The sequence below is a fragment of the Chrysemys picta genome, chromosome 4 (genome assembly GCF_011386835.1).
Source record: "Chrysemys picta bellii isolate R12L10 chromosome 4, ASM1138683v2, whole genome shotgun sequence".
Taxonomy (NCBI): domain Eukaryota; kingdom Metazoa; phylum Chordata; order Testudines; family Emydidae; genus Chrysemys; species Chrysemys picta.
Window position 1 is genome coordinate 63,102,359 of NC_088794.1, and position 24,271 is coordinate 63,126,629.

A 24,271-nucleotide genomic window follows, 5' to 3' on the forward strand; every position below is an offset into this window, starting at 1 on the left:
CTGGGAGCCAGAGGCAGGGACTCTTCCATGCAGAGGTGGGGGGTGTCAGAGGCATCAGCTTGCCTGGCTCCTAGGGGAGGACACAGGTTAGATGTTGAGGTGCTAGGCCCCTGATAGGTAGGTCAGAGTGAGGGAGTGAAGCCAGGTGGTGCAGGGAGGCAGTTCCAGACAACAGCGGATGCAGAGGAGAAGGCTCGCACAGTGAGGACACTGTCCTGAGGGATGCAGAGGAAGCTATGCCAGGCAAAGGGAGCAGCAGCCTGCTCCCTGGAGAGTCCTCCCCAGGCTTGACACCGTGCTTGGGACTTTGGCTGGGTGGATGGCCACGTGGCGTAGAACCGATTCATAACAAGTTCTCGGTCTGAGTCTCAGAGCTTTGCTGTGCGGCGCTATAACCGTGCTCGGGGACAGAACAGGTGCTCAAAACAAGGAGGCCAATTATGTTCTGCAGCCTCTCAGGAACCTGCCGTCCCCAGACAACCGCCTCCTGAAACTGTCAGCACAAAATCACAGCCTAGGAGACAAAGGGAAAGCAATCTCCGCTGAGCTGTTGGGCCAGCTGCTCTGCAGTCAGAACCTCTGAACTTGCCCAGCACCTGGAGCACGTTCCCCAAGTGAGCTGGGCACCAAAGACCTGCCAACACCTCCTGGAGATGCAGGCAGAGCTCGCGATCCAGCTTGTACAGGGCACATCCATGGCCTTGTCTGCTCCCTTTGATTAGCCAAGTCTGGATGGAAACAGGCTCTGCATGTCCTAGCAGCTCATCAGAAGAGCAGCGCCGTTCATGGATTGGCTGGCTCCGGGAGTGCTGGCCCCGCACACAGTGAGGGGCAGGAGCGCGGAGAGATTCCACCCTTCTGGGATGTCAGACCTAGCCTGGAAAATATTATGAGTGTTTCTGCAGCTACCATGGGACTGCTCAGGCTACTGCAGTGCATCAGGGTGTGTCCCCATGTCCCGGGTGAAACGTGGCAGGCAGGGAAAGCTGGCCACATGGGGAGGTGACCCTATCACCTAAGATAGATAGATAGATAATGACCATAACTGGCCTTAGAGCTGGCATTCCAGCAAGTGACTGGGGAAGGTTCCCCTTGCCTCAAGCTGGCTGTCTCCAGCCCCAACCAGGCCCCAGGGAACTGGTCATGTTACCAAGACTCTTCCCAGCCTGCAGAGCCAGGAAGCTAGTTTAATGTGAGTTCACCTCGCCCACCTTTCTGAATACACTCCCAGCTGCAGGGCCGGCAGGTGGCTCACAGTGATGCTCCCATCTCTGTGCTCTGCAGGACCCCAGCCCTTGGCTTCCTGTCGAATCAGTTTTGGTTGCTTCGTAAAACGTCTTTTGGGGAGCGAGCGCTGGGTGAGTGTTTCTGAAAAACCCGTCAGCGGCCAGAGTCCGCAAACCCTCCACACACCACGGCTGGGCTGGCTCCCTGCCCACCTCCCTGCGCACTCACCACCCCAGGCCAGGCTATGTGCTCTGCAGGACCCTGCCCATCGGGATGTCCTGGCTGTGCACCATCCAGTGGCTGGGGTCAGGAGAAGCAGGGGCTGGCATGGGGGGCAGTGCTGGCAGGCAGGGGAGGGGGATGCTGGCTGCCCTGCTGGGCTTGTGCTGCGATGGCCTGGCAGGTCTGGAAGCCGGCCAGGAGACCCACAGCAGGTAGGTCTCTCGCCCCAGTGAATGGTTACAGCCCTGCCCCAGCACGCGCAGCTCGGTCCTGCCCGCTCCCCCAGGCAGGCACACTTGTGTGCGCTCTCACTGGGGCAAGCATGCCAGGGCAGGGCTGATGGTGGAGCAGTCCCTGGAGCAGGCCCCTGCTGCAGAGATCTGTTGGGGGGTGGGGGTGGGAAAAGGAGGAAGGATGGTTCCTTCAATTCCTGGCTTCCGTGTGACCCTGACCACATCTCTGAGCCTCAGTTTCCCCATCTGTAGCACTGGCATTGATGGTTATTTCACCAGTGTTCGTGAGCTGCTGGGGAGCCCAGCAACGGATTGACAGGAACCTGCCCCTCTCCAAAAGAACTGCAAGCCCCAGCTCTTTTGGCCTTGCCAATGGATTAATTCCTGCTGGCTGGGAACGCTGCACCCAGCAGGGGGTTTGCTCTGGCTCAGCAACATCTTAGCCGGCTCAAATGAAGCTTTGGGAGGGGTCCAAATGGGCTCCAAATAAATATGTATAATAATAACAGCCACTAATGGTATGTTCTGTGTCACACACCCATGCACGCACACACCCACCCACGCATGCAAACACATATGCATGCATACACACACGCACATGCACACACATACACACACACACGAACACATATGCACGCACACACGCACGCACACACTCACACGCACACACACAGGTGCTCTCTTGCTCGCTCTCGCACACATGCAATAAACAGAATTTGGCATCCAGTCCATCAATTGGGGCAGCAAAGCCCCCTCCTGCCATGGGGAATTCTCAGCTGATCTAACGCAAACTCCTGCTAGTTGGAGTGAAATGAACCCACCAGGAGCAATTCTGAAGGGTTGCAGGTAGCCTTAAAATAAGAGAAAAAAACTCCTTCCCCTCCCCCGTAACTCTAGCCCGGCACCGGCTGCAGGAGCTAAATGAGGTTACCTGCCATGCAGCCTCACCCCGCTCCCCAGAAATGTTCTTATTAAGCACCGTGAAAATCCTCTGGGTCTGATCTGCGGGTCCCTGGCGGGGCGCTGGGAGCAGTGGAGACACTGAGCCATCCAGGGCATTTCAAATGGGAAACGCTCCTCTACAGGGAAACAGATCCCCCTTCACTGAATGGCAGCAGCACTGGGGGGCCCAGCAGTAAATGGGGGCAGGTCCATTGCAATCAGTGACCGATCCTTAGGGGCCAAATGGATTTAGTCCATCTCAGGACCTGGCCACTCACCAGTGGTGTTTCCACTGTCCCAGTCACTGCAGTATTTAAGCAGGTCACAGTCTTTCCCCTCCCCCGGCCCGTGCCCCAGGACAGAGCTGTTATCCCCACTGGAGACGTGTGGGTCTAGCACAGACAGACTAAGGGGGAGGTGGGATTCTCAGCTGGCCTAGACGGACCCATGCCAGCTCTGCTTGAGCTGCAGTCCCAGCTGAGCCAGTACGTGGGCAGCTGGCCCGAGCCACCCTGCTATTTTCAGGGGGTGGCGTGAGCAGGTCAAATGGAGACGAACCCTGCGTGACTTGCCTAGGTCACACGCAAGTCCAGGGCTGAGAGGGAATTGGAGTCAGGTCCTGACCATTGGCCCCTCTTTCCCTGCACATCTAGGGCCAGGAGAGTGCTTCATGGTGCAACATAGCCCTATGCTTGGTCGATCAGGCCTGGGGAGGGGCAGGGAAACCCGGAGGGACATCCTGCAGCAGAGTGACAGCCAGTGCCAGACACACCCACCCTGCCCAGGGAGCAGCGGATGGCAGGCTTCTCGGGCCTCATGCGGCTGGCTGACATCCAGGGCTCTCCCTCCTCTGCTGTGATGGACAGGCGGGCACAGCTGGGGAGACCAGTCCCACCTCCCATTTCAAAGCAAGCCACACGCGCTTCCTGCCTCTGACACAGGTCAGCAAAGCCCTGCTCCACCTGGGACTGACACCCCAGCACTGTCAGCTTCACATGCCGGCCTGGCACCGGGCATTTGCCAGCTCCACTGATGCTGTGCAGGTGCGGGAAAGGCCCCAGGAAGAATGACTCTGCATGCCTGACTTGGTTTATTAGCCCTGGGGTGGTCCGCGGCGGGGGAGTTGGGCATTTCCTATCAGACAAAGAAGGTCTGAAAAGTGTGTTCTTAAAAGATTTGCCTGCTTGTTTGTTACATTAGAAATTCAGGTCTCATCCACACTACCCAGCTTTGCCTGGCGCTCTCTCGGGATGGCTGGAAAGCTAGCAGGATTATGACTTTGCAGGTACCAAGGAAATGAAACTTCGGCCACTGAGGGGAGAAGGGACAGTTTGTCAGGCTGGTCAATGGGGGTTAATGGGTATTTAACTCAAATGCCTGAGAAACACTTGGGAGAAAAGTGATCTTTGTTAATGTCTTGGCACCACTGTTCCGTCAGTTTCAGGTACCCAATCCACAGCTCTGGGTCCCCTGAGGAGATATCCAGCAAAAGCTGGGAAAGCCAGGCTTGACATTCCCAAGATTTCAAAGAGAAAAAAACAAACGCCTCAAATCACCCCCCTCAAGGTCTCCTTTCTCCATCAGCAAGGAGCAGTGAACAGCATACGTCAGATCGGCTTTCAACACCGGAGTCCTTTTCAGTGGCTGAAGATGCCCAGAAATCCAGCAGAGGTTGCCATGGTGACCCTTGGGGAATTGCATTATCCCCACACAGATGCCTAGCGACTGATCGCTGGCCCCTAGCACCATCGTGCCTCCCAACCCCTATTCTCTAGTCCAGGGGTAGGCAACCTATTGCATGCGTACCGAAGGCGGCACGTGAGCTGATTTTCAGTGGCACTCACACTGTCCAGGTCCTGGCCACCAATCCGGGAGGCTCTGCATTTTAATTTAATTTTAAATGAAGCTTCTTAAACATTTTAAAAACCTCATTTACTTTACATACAACAATAGTTTAGTTATATATTATAGACTTAGAGAAAGAGACCTTCTAAAAACATTAAAATGTATTACTGGCACGCGAAACCTTAAATTAGAGTGAATAAATGAAGATTCGGCACACCACTTCTGAAAGGTTGCCGACCCCTGCTCTAGTGTAAGAATTCGCACACCCCTCGTGCAGGGCACTGTCCCCCGTGCACAGCTGGGAGCACAGCGCAGCCAGGCTAGTGACTTACCCAGGGAGTTTTGGGAGGAGCCGGCACTAGGACTCAGGGCTCGTGAACCCCTGGCCCATCCTTTCCCACCCCCCCCCGGAGCACCTGATACTGACTCATTCCCAAGGTGCCTTGCTGGCCCTGGCGGCACTGGGCCGAGGCGGCCGGTGTGGTTCTGGCCGCTGGGCGTGTGAGGCAAAGGCAGGTGGAGACCAGCAGTCGGGGAGAGAAGGGGCAGATGGACGATCACAGTAGAGTCCGAGTTGCTCTGGATTTACAGCAGGGGACACAGGCCAGTCATCAGTCTCTCGGTCCTATTTACACCCTCAGCCTCGCGCTGCCCAAGCTAGCAAAGCCTCACCTGCCCACCAGAGGCCGAGCAAAGGAGGAAAACACCTGCTGGCTCTGGATTGATCATATCAGGACCTCAGGGAATGAGAGGCAAGGGGGGAACCAGGGGAGAGTCACCAGGATGATGTATGATCCCGATGTCTCCAGCAGCCCACAGTGGCTGTGAATCTGTTCCTGACTCTACACGGTACAGACAAACACAGCGCCTCGTCCCCCCCTCAGCCACCGGGTGTAACCCAGGAGTAACCCACTGTCCCGATTCCCCTCGCACTCACCCCCGTGTAAACCAGGAGTAACCCACTGGGCCGATATCCCTCCCACTCACCCCATGTACCCAGAAGTAACCCATTGGCCCGATTCCCCTTGCACTCACCCCTATGTAAACCAGGAGTAACCCCAGTGACCCGATTCCCGTCGCACTCACCCCCCGTAAACCAGGAGTGACCCACTGGCCTGATTCCCCTCACACTCACCCCCCGTGTAAACCAGGAGTAACTCCACTGGGCTGATTCCCCTTGCACTCATCTCAGTGGAAATCAGGAGTAACCCACTGGGCCTGGTCCCCACATTGCTCTCCCCCATGTAAATCAGGAGTGACTCCACTGAGCCGCCTTCCTTGTTAACCCCTGGAACTCAAACCCCTCACTGAGCAGCACAGGGCACCGTGAAGGTCCAAGCCACCTGCCCCTGCCCTGCTGGCCCCACATGCACATGCCCTTTGCCCTGAGCACTCCCAGCACTCACGTCAGCGGCTTCTCCAGGCGGCTTCCTGCCGAGCCGACGATCTCCCCCAATGTGCAGAACGCCTGGCCCAGGAAATCCTGGCAGGGCAAAGGACCATGATGAGCATCAAGAATCCGGATTCTCCGCCCAGACCCCTCAACACATCAGCCCTGCTGGTGGCCTTCGTTGGAGCAGGGCAAACCATTCGGTTTTCATGAGAACGGGTCCTCACGGGGCAATGGCACCTTTGCACCAAAGGGGGGTGTTCCGGGGAGAATTCCAGCCTGGGACAGATGGGGAAATGTGTGCATTCCACGCTTGGGAAACTGGCTCTTTGCATGGCGAAATTTTGCAATGCAAATAGTGATTTATCTGCAGAGGGAGGGGGAATCACCTTGGGTTTCCATGGAGACAGCAAGAGGTGCGAGGAGGGAACACAGGAAATCCCACCCCCCAGGATGGTCACAGCACCTCCTGCCCCACCACTAGGGAGCCTGTGTCACAAAGCTCTGCGACTGGGATTTTTCATTAATGCTACTAGTAATGGGCCATTTGAATCCTACTGGCAGCCTGGGGTCTCAGTGTAAACGTACAGATGAGATAGGCCCAAATGCAGATCCACGGACTCCCGGCTCCCCCGCTGGCCTCTGCTAACATGACGGGCTGCAGCCACACCCTGGGCACGTCTGAGGGCCCTGTGCCCAGGCAATGATACGGGCACACAGAACAATCCTTGCCGCAGGTGGGAAGAGCTCTGGGAAGCTGGCAATGCAGCCTGGCATGGACACCTCCACCACGGAGAGCCATCTCTACCCTCATGCTCTAGGCACCTGCTCAGCCAAATCCTGGTGCCCATGCCCCAAGGAGCATGGGCTGGGGAGCCATAGGGTGTGTCTCTTTGGGCCCAGCTTCTCTAGGGTTACCATCCATCCGTATTTCCCCGGACATGTCCAGCTTTTGTGTCTCTAAATAGCCGTCCCGGAGGAATTGGTAACAAGGTTAAAATGTCCGGGTTTTTTTTCTCCCTCGCCTCCCTCCCTCCCTTCCATGCAGAGTGCGGCTGCTGATTGGGCAGCTTGACCAATTGAGCTGCTCCCATTGGCCTCCAGCAGCCAGAGCCCTCCCCTGCTCCCCCATCCCTCTGTCTGCAGCCCTGTGTAACACACAAACCGACCCACCAGGCAGCGTGTTTTGCAAACACGTGGCGCCAGAATGGTAAGGGGAGTCCGGGGGGGGGGGGGGGGGGCAGTCAGGGAGCAGGGGAGTGTTGCATGGGTCCCCGGCCTCCACCTGCCACCCCCCCCGCGTGTGTCCCGCCCTCCGTGCCCCCCCTTCCCTGCCTCTCCCTTGCCTGCTTGTACTGCCAGAGCCAGCAGCAACTGCTGTCTGCTGCCCCTGGGTCCTAGCGTCCCCCATACCCTAATGGGAAGACAGGCTGCCCTTACCCTGCCCTTCCACCCTAGCCCCGAGCCTCTCCAACGCCCCAAATCCCTCAGCCCCAGCCCTCATCCCCCCACACCCTAATCCTCTGCCCCAGCCCTGAGCCCCCTCCTGCATCATGAATCCCTCATCCTCAGCCCCAACCCTCATCCCCCCGCACCCTAATCCTCTGTCCCAGCCCTGAGCCCCCTCCTGCATCATGAACCCCTCATCCTCAGACCCATAGCCCTCACCCCTGCATCCCCTCCTATCCCCAAACTCCCTCCCAAACCCCTCCCCCCTTCCCACACACCCCCTCCTGCCCTCAACTCCCTCCCAAAGCTTGCACCCCCTCCCTTTGCACTGCCTCCCACCGCCAAACTCCATTCCAGAGCCTGCACCCCTCACCCCCTGCCCCAGTCTGGAGCCTACACCCAACACCCAAACTCTATCCCAGAACCTGTACCCTGCACCCCTCCTGCACCCTAATCCCCAGCCCAGGGCCTGCACCCCAGACCTCCTCCCCCCACCCAACCCCCCTCCCAGAGCCTTAGGCAGGTGGGGGTGGGTGAGTTCTGGGCACCACCAAAATTTCTACAACCCTGCCACCCATGCGAGTGGATAAGGTTCAGGGCAGTCAGGGGACAGATAGGGTCCTAGGGGCGGCAGTTAGGGTGGGGGTTCTCAGCAGGGGGCAGTCAGGGGACAAGAAGCAGGGGGGGTTGGGGTTCTGAGGGGGCCAGTCAGGGGATGGGAAGTGGGAGGGAGTGGATGGGGGTGGGGCTAGGGCGGGCTTCCCCCCCCCAGTGTCCTCTTTTTTGATTGTGGAAATATGGTAACCCTAAGCTTCTCGCCCTGGGCAGCCCGGGTCCCCGGTGGGGCACTAGGCTGGACGGGGGCAGGGCGGGAGGGATGAGACCAGCTCTCAGGGTGGAGGGGGCAAGGAACATGATCTTACTCACATGCTTCGAGAGGTCGGGGCTTTTGGAATCCACGTCGTACCTGCAGGGGGGGAGTAAAAACCACATGACACATGGCCATAGCCCCCCTCCGGCAGGGCCTGGCACTCCCCATCACCACCAGGCAGCTCCTGGGGCAGCGCACGGCCTCCTGCTTGGGGGAAGGGCCTTGAACCGGGGTCTCCCACGTCCCACGGGCGCACCCAGGCCCCTAGCAGTGGGCTAGGCTGGGGAGTCGCTTTCCAGCGTCCGGGGCTGGGAGATCTGACCATGATACACAGGGGGATGTTCCCCCCCCATGCACCAGGCCAGCGCACCACTGAGCTGTCACACAGGCCGTCACGACAGGCTCTCACTGAATGTGGATGGGATTTGAGCACCTGAGCAAAGCCCCAGCCAGGGTCTCTCGCTGTGCCCATGTGGGGTTGTTATTGTAGGGTCTTCCCTGAGCTGCAGCATTTGCCATTTTCCCCTGAGAGCCTCCCATCCCCGCTTCTCTGCAGGGCCGGCCCTGGCACTCACAGGTCGAAGCGCAGGCTTTGTTTCTCTTCAAAGAAGTAGTCGAGGATGAACTTGCGCACAAAGTCAGGGTTCAGGGTGTTGTCGATGACCTCAGTCCTGCCAAACTGCAGGGCAAGAGAGACGCTAATTAGCCGGGGTGGCGTCCTCGGGGCCCAGGAGCACTCGGGGAGCAGAGTCAGGGACCCCAGTTTTGGGCTTCAATGGGCACAGTTAGACTAAGCCTAAGCTTGAGAGCTGGCAGCTGCCCACCCCTCTGACCTTTCCCAGCCAGGAGAGGGGAGAACCCTGTGCGCCGGGAGACAGGGAGGGAGGAGCAGAGACTGGGGGAAGAGACTCATTGAGGGGGCAGACACCTCTTGGTGTCTCCAGCTGCTAATTTCTGGCTCACGCCACAATGGTGCTGGCGCAGGCAGCTGCCCTGGCACAGAGCCCACATGGGGAGAGTTCAGGAGCCTCTGTGACTAAGCCCCAAGGCACATCAATTAAGCAGCTGATAATTATACGTCATGTGTCCCCCTGAGCACAGAATAGCTGGGTGGACTCGCACACCTCTCCCGCCAGCTGCAAATTCATGGCTTCTCGGGGCGAGACAAAGCCCAGAATAGGCATGGGGGCCGTGTGCGCATGCAGCTAGTACTAAGGGGGATCCTGGCTGCGGGATCAGGGTCTGCACCGGGAGCCATTCCAGAGAGAATCCAGAGCCAGCAGCAGCGTCAATGAAAGGGAAAATGACACCAGGGGCATGATCCTGGAACTGGCGAGAGATGCTGATGCCCCTCACTCCCGACCCGCAGCCCCCTGCTATACCAGCCCTAGGCTCCCCATACACACAGCTCTGCTGGTGCCCCTCACTCCCGACCTGCAGCCCCTGCTATCCCAGACCTGGGCTCCCCCGCCCCCCCACCCCCAGCAGGGGTAAGAATTCAAGAGCTTCACATTCATGTCATGTGTGATCTAAACTGGAATTCAGCTCCGCTCTCCAGTGGGGAGATGCCAGCAGCACATTGGCCCTACTCGGAAAAGAGGGGGAGGAAATCGGGGTTTTCTCAGGCACCCTGGGCATCGGGGCCCACCTGTGCATGTAGCAGCATCCCGAGTGCACGCTGGGGACACAGTGGTTGTGTGTTCTGGGGGCACATGGAGACGTCAGGGATGCAGACTCTGCCCTTAGCAGCAGCAGCAGCATTGCACTTGCACCTAGCGGCTGCGACTGAGACCAGGGTCCCATTGTGCTCAGGGCTGTACGTACGCACACCAGAGAGCGTCCCCGCCCTGCAGAGCTGGCAGCACAAACTGACAAGACAGCAGAAGGGTGGGAAGGGAAGCAGAGACCCAGAGAGGGGAAATGATTTGACCAAGGTCCCGCAGCAGGTCATTAGCAGAGCCAAGAATGGATCCCACGGTGAATTCCTGGCCCTGATGAAGTCAATGGCAGACCTCTCCTTGATCCAGCAGAGCCAGGATTTCACCCCAAGGCTCTGGGCACCAAATCCAGCACTCTCTCACCCAGCCCCTGCTGTCTCCTGTTGGGGCAGTGGGGATTCCCCCCCGCCCAGCAGCCACGAGTTGAGTGGCCAGAGCTGGCCCCTGGGCTTTCCTGTTTGATGCTGCCTATGGCAGGGACATCCAAGCCTGCTCGAGTGTTTCCTGGCACCCCTGGGGCTGCGGCAGGCATCGGCAAAGGTTAATGGGATTCCCACCCCGCCTGGTGCTCACACAGAGGCTGTTTGCTGAGCCCACTCTTTAATATCCTGAAAGCTCTTGGCTAACAATGCAGTAACCCGCCCTGCTCTGTTCCCAGACGGCACATTGGTCCCCAGCCTCTGGCGGCGGCACTGAGACCTTTGAGGCATTTGAACAGGGTGAAGGCTGCTCCAGCGAATCCCTGATGTGCAAACAAGGCGATTCCATCTGCAAATCCTTGGGCGGGGGCAGGAGGGTGTCAAATGACAATGCGAATATCCCAATTCCTGAGCACAATACACATGCTGGGCTAGATCCGGAGCTGGTGTAAACTGGCAAAGCTCCATCACATTCCATAGCGCTGTGTTCATTTACACCCGCTGGGCAGGGCCGGCTCCAGGCACCAGCTTGGTAAGCAGGTGCTTGGGGCGGCTGCTCGGGAGAGGGGCAGCACGTCTAGCTATTCAGCGGCAATTCAGCAGACGGTCCCTCACTCCCACTGGGAGCAAAGGACCTTCCGCCAAATTGTCACCACAGATCGCGATCCTGGTTTTTTTTTTTGTTTTGTTTTTTTTGGCTGCTTGGGGTGGCCAAAACCCTGGAGCCAGCCCTGCCGCTGAGGGCCTGGGCTATAGATCAGAACCCTCACAGCCCCCTCCCCTGGGGGCACAGGCAGGTGCAGTATCACTAACCCAGCCTTACTGATGGAGAAATTGAGGCACTGAAAGTGATTTGTCCAGGGTCACCCAGTGAGTTGGGGAAGAGTGGGGAAAGGACCTGGGGTGCTGAGATCTGGCAGTGATGGGTTGACTAGAAATACCATAGATGGATGGATGAATAGATATTACAAACACCTGTGAGTATGCAAATGAATTGTGTAAATCTAGCTTTCCCTGTTTCCAAGACTTCCCTGCTTTCTGCATTTCTCCCCAAAGGACTGATCAGTTTCATGCTTTTTCTTTAGTCAGTTTCACTCGCGGGTTCTCCTCCCCTGGTGCAGCAACACTGGGCTGGACCCTCCCCGAGTGTAAATCCCCCTGCCCCTGTCCCAGAAAATGCAGCAATGTCAATTTACCCCAACTGAGGATTGGATCAGCCTCATTGGCAGGGGTGAGCGGGGGTCAGCCCCCCACCAGTCCCTGCATTGACCAAGAACCATCACGGCTCCATGACAGCTGCCTGGGGATAGGTGAGGTCAGAGGATAGGAAATAACTGGTACCACTGGGGATAACTGATAGTTGTATGATGGTGACCCCAACAATTACCCTCCCAGTGGATCAGTGATGCTGGTAGCCTCCGATGAGGAATATGAGGGAGAGAAATGAGTGACCCACTCACGAGTCACGTGTGCTCAGGAAACAAGGGGTCATTCTGCCCACTTAGTCTGACCGCATCCAGGGATTCCTGCAGCCAGCCCATAGCTGACAGTTGAGCTAGCGCGTATCCAGTCAGTGCTGGGGCCACGGTTAGCTCTCACCTCAGACCCATGGCCTCTGCCTGTGCACCTGCCGCTGCTCTCACTGGCTGACCAGGGACCTGAGCCAAACCCCAGGGAAGTCAGTGGAAAGTCTCCCCAGCCCAGATCCTCAAAGGCTCCTACGTTCCACTGAAGTCAATGGGAGTTACGGGCCCAAGTGCTTTTGAGGAGCTGGCCCTGCCGGCTCCACTGGGCGCTAGGGACCAAGCCAGGGCTCGTTCCAAGGAGAGGGACCAGTGGACTTGCTGTTTAAATGAAGAACAGTTTCAACTCCCCATTGACTGTCTCAGCACCTCCTCTGCTCAGCTGGCACAATCTGCTGCTGATGGGGCCTTAACGAGCCAGCCAATTGTCTCGGACAAGGCTCCGAAATTACCTTTCCTCCCACGGAAGTGTGTCACCTGCACGCAGCTGTCGCTTGGCTCAGCTATTGAGGCCAGGTCTGCAGGGTTTGTGCTAACTGGGCCTCCGAGCCACCTGGGACTGCCGGAGCCGAATCCGGGCTCCAGGCGTGTGGTGGGAACGGAGAGGCAGATGCCAGGTGCCGCACCTAGGGAGGCCCAGCTGTTCCTGGAGCCTGGGGGAGGGGGTCAGCATTCACTTTCCTAAGCTAAGGAGGATTGGACCTGGCTGGAATGTGGATGGGAGACTTCCCAGGAAGACACAGGGCAATGCAGCCAAGCAGACCGAATACTCTAGCCTAGAGCAGGCCTCAGTGGCTGAGGCTGGGCTGGGCTGGCCTTTCCCACGCTGAGGGCCTGGTGCCCAGTGTGCCCTGATCGAACCTCCAACAGCCCCAGAATCCCTATAGCTGTGAACGTGATGCAGGGCCACCTTGGCCTGGTAAAGGGAAGCACACACCTGGATCTAGGGCAGGGTGAGATTTTAGCTTCTGCCAAGGAGCCCCTAGGGGTGGCACTACTCAGGGGTGGGGGAACCAGCTGGCCAGTATCTGATTTTCAGAGGTGCTGAGAACCTGCAACTTCCAGTGGAATTTGGGGGCTCAACACAGCAGTAATTCTGGCCTTACGGTGGTGCTGGGTGCCTTGGGAGTCGGTCGGGGGCTCTTCCGCCCATGCCCATGGCCTCAGCATGGCGGGGCCCAGCCCAGGGACAACTCTGCCTCTGCTGTGAGCACTGCCTAGGTGTCTAGGCGAACCAGTCCCTTTAGAGCCACCCGGGAGCTCTGGGAGGGGCCGTTTAGGCATACAGGGGCGTGGGCAGTGTCGTGGGCAGAGGAGAGCCTTGGCTCTGGGCCAGCTCCACCCATCTGACCCCCTATACCCCGGCTGGAAAATGGGGGGTATTTTCTGTGAAAAATTCTTGAAAGAAATCAGGACATTTTCATTAAAAGCCACGTTCTGTCTGGCCTATGTGCAAGGCCACTTGCACATGCAAGCACTGCTCTGGCATGCGCGTGTGCATGCACACAGTCACTTGGCAAACCTCTCGCAGGAAAACCAAGTGTTCTGATCTTAAAAGCCCAGTCTCCAGTCAGCCCATCTTCCCAGCCTCCCCTGGCTGGGAGCCACACGGCTACTGCCCTCTCGCCCTGCCCGTGTCTTGCTAATGTGCTCGCCCCAGGCCCAGCTGAAGTGCTTTTAAGATTCTGGCACTGATGCAATGCGGCTTTGCCAGGCAACCCTCCGCTTGCTGCTGAGCTTTGGGACCCTGCCAGACCCACCCTGGCGCGCCGAGGGGGAGTGGGACCAAACGAGCAGACTCCTTCCAGCCCAAGCAGAAGGACTGTGGCATGAGGGCCCGATCCTGCCCCGGCCATACAGCTGCAGCTCCCATTGGCTTCCCCTGGAGCTGTACACACGTCTCTGAGCCCTGCACTGCGCCCACCCAGTCCGTTCGCCCCGCAGAGGCAGCATTGTCCAGTGGTTATAGCACAGGGCTGCAGGTCAAGAGACTTGGCTCCGTTCCCAGCTTCCTCACTGACTGGCTGTGTGACCTTGAGTGAATCCCAGCCCCACTTGGTGCCTCAGTTTCCCCATCTGCACTAGCCCATCCATGAGTTCAGCCCCCCACTCCTCCAGGAGAAACTGCTCTGAACAGGCAAAGCCCTATGTAACTGCAATAGAAATACTAATGGCTCTTGCTCCAGGAGCAGAGATCCAGGGCACGGGGCAGGGGGGTGGGGGAAATACCTTGGCGTCATTGCCAAGGGGCACACATAACCAGGCCAGCACTGCCCAAGGCAGATGGAGCCCACCCTAGTGCTGGGCTGCCAGGGATTGACCCTGGGGCCACGTGAGGTGCAGAACCCCCCACTCTCCCCTGAGCGCAGCAGCGTTATCTTTGGAGCATGGCTGCCAGCGCTGGTGTGACCTGTTTCTAATCACAACAGCAGCCTTTCCATCATCTTCCGCACCTGGGGCCACAGTTTCCTTCCCAGGCAAAGGGGGCATCTCTCTTGAGGGCAAGTGCACAGTTCAGGCTGAAGGGGGCGGGAGTGGGCTGTTCCCACTGCTCCGAGCACATATAGCAGACACCCAGCTGCGAGCCCCGCTGCCATTGTGCTGGGGGCAGAAACAAGCCCAGGAGAGCAAAGCCCCCAACAGAAACCCGGACAGTCCTAGATTCCCAAGGCCAGAAGGCACCACTGTGATCGTCCAGTCTGAGCTCCTGCTTAGCACAGGCCAGCGCCCCGCCGCCAGCGACTCCTGCATTGAGCCCAGAACTTCTGTGTAAACTAGGGCAAATCCATTAGAAAGAGCCTATGGGAGCTATTCCAGAACAGGTTACTCCACACTAGCCATGCTGGTCGATTTCCCCATGTCAACATGGCCTCGGGAATCTTCTCCCCACGTAGGTGCTCAGAGGCCATGATCCAGTCTCTGCTCACACCGACCTCCTGGCCAAGTGTCGGGGGAGGGGGTCCCTTTATAGGCATGTCCTATAGAACTGAACAGGAAGTGAAACCCTTTCTCCAGGGTTTAGGAGCCATCCTATAGATGCGAGTAGCCAATTCCATACCTGATGCTGAACTTTATAGGGTCTTTCCAAAACCCGAGAGCCGGATCACTTCTCTATAGGCGTATAAAATGACCTAGAGAACCCTACTGCCATAGGATTTTTCCCTAAGGATGATGGGCTATTTTAATGCACTACTAGTGCTTCTAGTCTGTACTGAATGTTATTTGCTCTCTCGAGTGTAACTTACAACAGAGGCAAAAGCAGGAGGGTTTGATCACAGCTGAATTCCAGCAAGGCCCAATTCTGCGAGCTGCTGAGCTCAGTGGATGCTCAGCCCCTCAAGGGTCACTAGCAGCTGTAATACCTATTTACTATTTGATGCCTCTTTTTGCAGAGGGAGCATCCAGCTGCTGACACGGATTATTCCGTACCCCTGTACAATTGTAACACAAGGGCTAGCTCCCCCGCTGGTGCTGCTCCCCCCTTATTTGCATAAGTAATTGCTAGCCTGTTAATGACTCATTGGGGATGCTGCACACCATACAGCAGCACCAAGGAGCTGGATTGCATGGGAAACCTCAGCACAATCGCTTCAATATAGACAGATCCAAATGGGCTGTGTCTGATCCTGCAGGAGGCTGACCCTCCTCTGCATTCACTGAGAGCCCTCAGCACCTGGTTATTCCTCTCGTGCCAACATGACTGGTGTCAAGGGCCCAGGTCCTCAAAGGATCCCATTGGAAGTTAGGTGCCTTGGAGGATCTGGGCCGAGGTATCGCTTATTTCCTTTCCTGTGCAGGAAAAGCTGAACCATTTATACCAGTCTACCTGCATCCACACTAGGGGGCGCTGTGCTGCTGTGACTCTGGAAGTTCAGCTGACGTGGTCCCCATTTGGGATGGAGGTGTGCACCCAGTCTGCAGGGTGAGACCCTGTCCAACATCCCGCCCTTTGCATCTGTTAGTGGAGCACTTCGCAGCGGGTACCACGCAGGAATCCATTACACCTCATCATTCCCCTAGGACCTGGGGGATTCACAGATCGTGTGAGCAGCCCCTCTGACCTCCTGCATCACACCGGGAATTCCTGCATCCAGCTCAGAGCCTGCAGCTGAGCCAGAGCAGAGCTTTGAGAAAGAGATACCTGACCTCAATTTAAAAATCTCACATGGTGACCACCCCCCCCCCATTGATAAGTTGATCCAACCATTAATCACCCTCACCATCAAAATTGTGCTCCTTATTTCTAGTCAAACATGTCTAGCTTCTGCTTCCAGCCGTCGGATCTCATTACTCCTTGGCGGGCGAGCTGGTAATGTAATAATGCCAGCGCAGTGCTGGTACGCTTGTCCTTCACAGGGGTAAACTGTGGCAAAGGGCCTTGACTCCAGTGCAAGGCAGAGACTGATCTAAGAGACGCCCGCCCCAGCTCCAGCCATGTGCTGTGAGCACTGATCACTACTCTCCGTGCCTGGCGGGGCGGAGCGCAGCGAGAGCCAATGGACTGGGAGAGGTGCCCCACAGTCACAGCTGGTTTGGAAGAACATTAACAGCAGCGTTAGTTCTCAAACCAGCCTGAATGACACTGAAAAGAAAAATTAGATCTCTTCCCCCAGAAAAACAGCCTTTCTCCCAGACAGCTTTGTTAACCCTTCCTAGGCGCTTTGTTTATTATTCCTCGCACCTTCTACACAACTCCCCATTCCTGGGCTCCAGGGGCAGGTTTGAAAAGGTATTTAGGTGCCTAACAAAGAGAGAGGTGCACAGTGGGATCGTCAAAATGCCAGGTCACCGACGGAGCATTTGAGCCCGTCTGCTGGCGCCTTGTTGAGGAGACCCAGGCAAAAGCAAGGAGCTGTTTGCTCGAGGTCTCTGCTCCCATCTCACGCAGGCAGTGGGCTGGGCACTGCATGTACACACCCAGGCCAAAGGAGAGAACAGGTGACCACCCAGTGGCCTTGGAGGACAAGAAGACAGGCTGGAAATCCAGAGGGGAATAGCCACCTCCGACCAGTGGAGCTGCATAGGGCGGAAACTGGAAAATGAAGTGTTTCCTTCCCTGTTCAGTGTGGGGAAAATGCAAACAAGGGGCTTCCTTCCTCGGCCATCGACAGCCAGGCAGGGCAATGGAAGACACAGCACAGTTCTCCCAATGATCAGCGGCAACCTGCCACCAAAAGACAGAGCACCAAGGATTTCCTGTCAGGAACCCACGGCCACCTAGCACTGCCACAGCACCCAGATTCCCTCTCCCCAAAGAACACAGGCCCCTCCTACTTAGGCTAAAGGAGAATCTCCATTCATTTTTTGCAGTGTAGGGGTTATGACATCCAACAGAGAAGAGCTGATTCCACCCCTAGAGGGCAGTGTGATATACATACTCTCCAGTTCTTTACACTATTTAAGTTTTGCCAACACTTGTGTCCCTTGTCCCACCAATAACGTGTATTGAATTGCATCAGAGAAATAAATATACATGTTGCTTGTACACGATGTCTTCTTCTAGAACTCAGTACAGCCAGGTAATGACTAATTTCATGATAGCGGCTTTTATTCTTTCACTGCGTTCTCATTGCTGTTCTCACTAAGGAGCCTTGGTATTTATCAGAAATATTTATACTCTCTTGATTGAAGACACCAAACACAATATCCAATTAAGGCTCATTTTCAGGGAATTGGAAGCGCTTGCCAGCCAATTTGAACTTTATCAGCTGACTCATTCTCCAGAGAAGTCTGTTCCGCTTTTGGAATGACACAGAGCGCCCTCTAGTGGTTACCACTGATGTGAGCCAGCAGCTTACCTGAGACCAGGGGGTGGTGTTGACCAAGTACCTGCTTTGCACAGCCAAGGTCATGAGTTCGAGTCCTGGTAAAGGGAAGCAGTGAGGTGTAGTGGTTAGGGCACAGCCCAAACAGACAGGAAATGCTGGGCATGTTCCTGACCTGCTGTGTAACCATAGCTCCTCGCTATGCTTCAGGCTGTACACGGGGGATAATGCCATTACCCACCAGCATGGGGCGCTCTAGGCCTGACTGACCACAGCGAGCACCACTGAGAACGTTACAAGTATCGCAACTCGAGTCACCAGTGCTGAGAGGTGCAGTGGGCAGGGCCTGGTCTAGTGACCCAGGAGTCCTGGCTTCTATTCCTAGCACTCACTGATCTGCTGCAGGACCTTAAACAAGATGAAGAGGACGCATCACTGATACAGAACAAGCTGGATTGCTTGGTAAGCTGGGTGCAAGCAAACCGTATGCGCTTTACTATGGTCAAATGTAAATGCATCCATCTAGGAACAAAGACTGTCGGCCATAATTACAAGATGGGGGACTCTGTCCTGGGAAGCAGAGAGTCAAACAGATTTGGGGGTGGGTGAGGATCGACAATCAGCTGAACAGGAGCCCCCAATGTGACCCTGTAGCCAAAAAGGCTAATGCAACCCCGGGATGCATAAACAGGGGAATCTCGAGTAGGAGCAGAGAGTTGATTCTCCCTCTGTATTTGGCACTGGTTGGACCACTGCTGGGATCCTGTGTCCAGGTCTGGTGCCCACAATTCCAGAAGGATGTTGATAAATGGGGGAGGGGTCAGAGAAGAGTCATGAGAATGATTAAAAGATTAGAAAACCTGCCTGAGAGTGATTGATTCATGTAGCAGGGGAGAAGCTTATGAGGTGACTTGATCACAGCCTGTAGGTACCTACAAGGGGAACAAATATTTGATAATGGGCTCTTCAATCTAGCAGAGAAAGGTCTAACACGCGCCAATGGCTGGACATTGAAGCTAGACAATTCAGACATGAAATAAGGGGTGATTTTTTCCACAGGAAGGGTAATTAACCCCTGGAACAATTTTCCAAGGGCCGCGGTGGAGTCTCTGTCATGGACAATTTGTAAATCCAGCTGGATTGTATTTCTAAACACAGGGCCGGCTTTATGACCCGTGGGGCCCAATTCCAATACCCGACGGCTGATGAAGAGATGGATGGATGGGAGGGTGTGTACAAGAAGAGATGATTGATGCATGGGAAGATGGATGGATGGACGGTGAAGAGATGGACAGGTGGGAGGGTGCATACAGGGATGGATGGTGAAGAGATGGACAGGTGGGAGGGTGTGTACAGGAAGAGATGGATGGAGAAATGATTGGATGGATGGACAGGTGGAATAGTGCGTACAGGAAGTGATGGTGAAGGGATGGGAGGATGGATGGATGGTGAAGGGATGGATAGGTGGGAGGTGTGCACAGGAAAGCTGGAGCAGGGTTCATCCACTCTGTTCGGGAGGGGCTATGCCGAGGAGGGCCATATAAGCACAAGCAGGAGACAGGCAGTGCACAAGGGATGCTGGCTCTCAGCTCACCCCAACGCTAAACCAGGCAGCAGGAAATAACAATGAAAACAAGCCACAGGGTTGAGCCAGAGAAGCAAAACCCCTGAATGCGCCTGGCAGACCTCCCCTCCCCCTCCAGTGCTCCCCACGCCCGGCTGCCCCTTCCACGCGGCTCAGCCAGTGCTTGCCCCTGCTCCGCTTTTCTCTCTAGTTTGTGGGAAGCTCAGATCTCCCCAAGGCTCTGGAGTGCTGGTTGCACTGCTAATGTCACCTCGCCGAGAGCGTGTCCAATCCTCCCCTGCTGCAGGGCCGCAGCTCTGATGGGGGGGAGTCCATGCTGGCATGGGATGGGGGGAGAAGCTACTGTCAGCTGAGGGCGGGGATGGGATGTGATTCTCCTGCTCATGAAAATGAAGGAGAAAAGGTGCTAGAGACAGGTGTGATGTGCACAGCTGCTCCGCCAGTGCCCCTCAGTCCCGACCCACAGCCCTTGCTAGCCCAGCCCTGGGCTCCCCCTCAAACTCTGCTGGTGGCCCTCACTCCTGAGGCACCTGCCCAGCAGTGGGTCTGGCCCAGCATGGGCTGGCAGACATCTGAGAAGGGAGTCGGACAGGGGAGAAGAGGAAGAACTCATCACTTCTAATTGACTTCCCAGCTAACAAAGCAATCAAGAATGGGCTGAGCCAGCCTGTGGCCGGGGCTGTGTGCAAAGACCCAGCTAATGTAAATCACACTGCTCCTGGATTCCACCTCCGCCACGCCCACACAGGGCCACTGAAACCAACTCAGTTCCCCGGCTGTCCAGGAGGCCCTGCAATGCCCAGTCTGGATCCCCCGAGCTAGGCTCCTGCTTCACTGGAGCAGACGAGAGCAAAGTCCTCCCCAGCGTGCCTCGGCTGGCGTCACGGCAGGTAGGGGTCTAGCCCAAGGCAAGGAGCATTGGTGTGCTGGGTTTGCACTGGTGGCCCGCCCAGGGGCCATGCCATGCTCTGCACTGTGAGCCTCCCTCAGACTGAGTTGCCATAGTCCACCTTCGGGAGATGAGAGTCTCCTTGCCAGGCAGAGCTGGCAGGAGGCATTTCCTGCCCTGGGGCTCCGGGGCAGCAAGAGTCTCATCTGAGTCGGCTGAGACCTTCAAACTCATCCCACTTGTGCAGCAAACAGAGCTGAACCCAACTCTTCCCCACGGACCGAACCGCACACATTGCTGGCTCTGCACAGATGGGAAGCCAGCCAGAGGCCGGCTGGCCTCCAAACAGCCATGCACTGAAGCAGGTGAGCTAATCACCGGGAAAAGCGGCTCCCAGGTTCATCTGCCAGCAAAGCCAGGACAGACAAAGACCGCTGGTGGCTGGAGGGTCTGGCAGTGGCAGCACTCTGATCCCCAGTTCAGCCCCGCAGAGGTATCCTTGTGACCAGGACAGAGGCGTGCAACAAGCCAGCAGAGCAGATCAAGGCTGGCTGATGTTCTGCTGTTACTAACTAGGTGGCAGGAACGCAGGGATCTAACGCTCTGTCCCTTCTGGTTTCTCTCACTGTCTAGCAGCGTCCTGGTCTCTTTCTCACACACACAAATATCACCTCAAGGACCGACCTTGAAGCATATGAAAGTGTGAGGGACCCAGGAGGCTGCCAGCATCTTGGCAAGGGAAGTTTGGCTCACTGTGTGGGGCTTGTGCCCCCTGAAACCTGCTGAGCAAGAGCTCCTGGTGTGGTGCCGAGGCCAAAGGGCTAACACCAGCCTGCGATGTGTCACCAAGCTGGAGCCGGAGCAGGGAGACATTATGGCATCTGTGCTTGGCACTGCTGCGACCGCTGCTGGAGCCTGTGTCCAGTCCTGGGGCCCCCAGCTCAAAGAGGATGCTGGCCAATTGGGGAAGGTTTGGAGGGGTGGAACCATGAGAACGAGGGAAGGGTTGAAGAACATCCCTTATAGGGAGAGACTCCAGGAGCTCATTCTGCTTGGCTACAAGGAGGCCCAGGGGCGGCTTGATCACAGTCTAGAGGTACCTTCGTGGGGAACAGCAATGGGATAATAGACGCTCTAGCAGCCGGAGGTCTAACAAGAGAAGGTGGCTGACGCTGAAGCGAGATAACTGCAGACTGGAAGGAAGGTGCAGAGTCTAACAGAGCGGGGGAATTAGCCAGTGGAACAACTGACTAAAGGGCGCATGCGGTGGGTTCTGCATCACGGCAGTTTGTAAATCGGGGGGGGGGGGGGGGGGGAGGGTCATTGCTCTAGGGACTCTTCCAGGGCCTGTGCTAGCCAGTGGGTTGGACTAGATGATCACAGTCTGTCCCTCCTGGCTTTATAAGTGATAAAACTCCTGATATGTGAACCGCACACACACGAGCACACACACACGTGCACACACTCACACCGGGACCCGCATGCGCGCACACATGCATGCACACGGACACGCACACATGCACACACACACAGACATGCACTCACGTGCACACACATGCACAAGCACACATGCGCACACACATGCATTCAGCTCCTATGTCACAAGAGCCCTTCCTACTCTTTTCAATACTGACAGCTCCCCACTTCCTCCCACAGGCACTTTGTCACAAACTGCGTGGCCTGTCCGGCTGCCAGGCATCGGTAAAACAGCCTCCCCCCCCGCAGAGAGCCCCAGAGCAGGGCCCAGCTGTTCGCACAAGCTCTTTGTGCACCCGAGTGGAGAGCCCGGTGTTGTCAGGCCGGAGCCAGGCACATGGAGCCCAGCCCAGAGGGGTCTCTTCAACACCAGGGGAGCATATTGTGGGAACAGGGGTCCTGAAGGACTCTGGAGGAGAAGGACTTCAGGTGCGATGGTTCTACTGTGTGTGTGTATACAAGTGTATTTGTGTGCACATGTGTAAACGTGTGTGTATGTGTGTTTGTGGGTCTGCTGATGGGTATGGGCTTGTGTCTGAGCGCTCACATGTATCTGTGCATTCACGTGTGTTCGTGTCTAGTCACACACGTGTGCCCATGTATCTGCTGACCTGTCCTCCACTAATCACTGGAGCTCTCCGTTATTAACCGCTCATGTTCAAATACCCCCCATTCTGGGGCTGCTGCCCCCAGCACTGTAGCCCCCTCCCCCCACAGAGCCTGGGTGGCTGCAAGGCAGAGCTGCTCTGATCACCGCGCCAGTCACAATTGACAAGCATGGACCCGAGGAGCAGCCCACATTGCTGTGCATGGCGCTGGGCACGTCAGCCTCGCATTCGTACTCTGGGTGGCTGGTTACGTCAGTCTGCAGGGCCTCTCCTCCCAGGGAGAGCAGGAGTCCCGCTGTAGACTGCCTGGGGCCTGGGTGGCACGCGCAGCGCTTCCCCACACACAGACAGGCAGGCGGCCCCAGACAGCCCCCCAGGACACCAGACTTAGAGTGTGCACACACACACACACACACACACGTACACACACAGCCCCATGCTGCAGGATGTTTTCGCCCTAGACACATGCACACGACACTGCCGAGGCTGGGAGCGAAAGAGGCCAGCTGAGAAGCGGGTCTGGTTTTCTGAGCTCAGCCAAGCTTGAGGCAGGATGTGGGGTGGGGAACAGGCTGAATCCTGCCCCTTCCCCCAACCCCACCAGGCTGTTTCTCCAGACTTTCCTTACTCAGTTTGCTGGATATTTTGCCCTTTTCTGGGGACCTTTCAGTGAGGCTCTCAACGCGCTTTGCAGACAATCCTGGAGTCCCTCCCACAGTTCCCATGTCAGCAGCATTAACCTCCTTTTGCAGATGGGAAACCGAGGCACGTCACAGTGAAGAGACTCACCCGAGGTTACAGAGCAAATCAATGGCAAAGCTGGGAATGGAGCCAGGGGCCCACAAGCTCTCACCACTGATCCCAACTGCCTCTCTCACCTCTGCGCCTCACCCAGGACCCAGCTTCTCCCACAGAAATAGGAAAAAATGGCACAGTTCTTACCTCTCTCCACTGCTTGGTCTCTATCCCCTGGGTATACAGCACACACACTGGGGGGAAAGAGAACAGGCCGCAGGTTAACGTGGACAGTTGGACTGGTACATGCCTCTCCTTTGGGGCGTCTGGTCCAGCAGACCGGAGCCTTCCTCCCACTCTGAGGAAGGAGAGGGTGGGGCTCTAGTGTCGCCTTTTTGATTTGGAAGCCAAAGATTTTGGTCCATCAAGGGGATCTCTCTGGCTCCCCCCCCCACCCCACCCACACAGGTCAGCGTTAGCTGCATCACAACTAGCACCGAGCGGCTCCCACCAGGGCCCCATTGCTCTACAGGCTCTACTATGAGATATTCCCCACCCCAAACAGACCAGACAGACAGAGGGTGAGAGGGGAAATTGAGGCACAGAGAAAGGAAATGACTTGACCAAAGTCATCCAGCCGCTAGTGGCAGAGGCAGGAATAGAAGCCTGAGTCCCAGCCAAATGCCCTGACCATGGGGCCACGCTGGTGCTCCATCAGTGCATGCATTATTGCAGACATCGTTCCTACCTGTGGGTCACCGTGCCCTGCTCTGAGTGCAGTTACACCCCTCAGATGCCTGCTGCCCCCCTGCCCCACAGATCAGCATCAAGGAGGCTGAGTCTAGGCCAAGCTGCCTAATCCAGATTCTTCTGAAATGGTTTCAGCACAGGCCAGGCCTTCCCCAGCACTGACAGGGCATTGCTCAGAGGCCTGGGCGGAGTCTCCATGCCCGCCTAGCATGTGCCCAGAGCAGGGACTGCTAGTGTTACCCGACTGCCTTTAAAGAAGCCCAGAATCACTGACCAGACCCAACACACATGGGACCAGAAACTGGGGACCTCTGCTCCAGGTGTGGGAGGAACAGAGGCTTCCCCCAGCAAGGCTGACAGGAGCCATGCTGAGCTTGCCCGGCTGGCAGCGTCTCCTTGCCCAACTCAGGGGGTGGAATGAATCGCCCCAGGGGATCTGACAGGCGGCTTTGTGGCTGCCACATGGAGTGGCAGCCAAAAGACCAACCAGAGTAGGGTGACCAGACAGCAAGTGTGAAAAACCGGGACAGAGGGTGGGGGGGGTAATAGGAGCCCTATATAAGAAAAAGCCCCAAATATCGGGACTGTCCCTTTAAAATCGGGACATCTGGTCACCCTAAACCA

The 24,271-nt window shown here is 56.7% G+C and overlaps 1 protein-coding gene across 4 annotated transcripts in view; it reads right to left on the reverse strand.

The window, feature by feature from the left end:
• LOC101950669 (copine-5) overlaps nucleotides 1-24,271 on the reverse strand; it is a 181,410-nt gene that overhangs the window by 125,844 nt on the left and 31,295 nt on the right. For all 4 annotated transcript variants that reach the window (XM_065592444.1, XM_042861853.2, XM_042861852.2 and 1 more), the window contains exons 3-6: nucleotides 23,105-23,151; nucleotides 8,755-8,858; nucleotides 8,236-8,275; nucleotides 5,876-5,952 (exon numbers count right to left, since the gene is read on the reverse strand). In XM_065592444.1, the coding sequence (XP_065448516.1) occupies nucleotides 5,876-5,952; nucleotides 8,236-8,275; nucleotides 8,755-8,858; nucleotides 23,105-23,151 (268 nt within the window). The remainder of the gene's footprint in view (nucleotides 1-5,875; nucleotides 5,953-8,235; nucleotides 8,276-8,754; nucleotides 8,859-23,104; nucleotides 23,152-24,271) is intronic.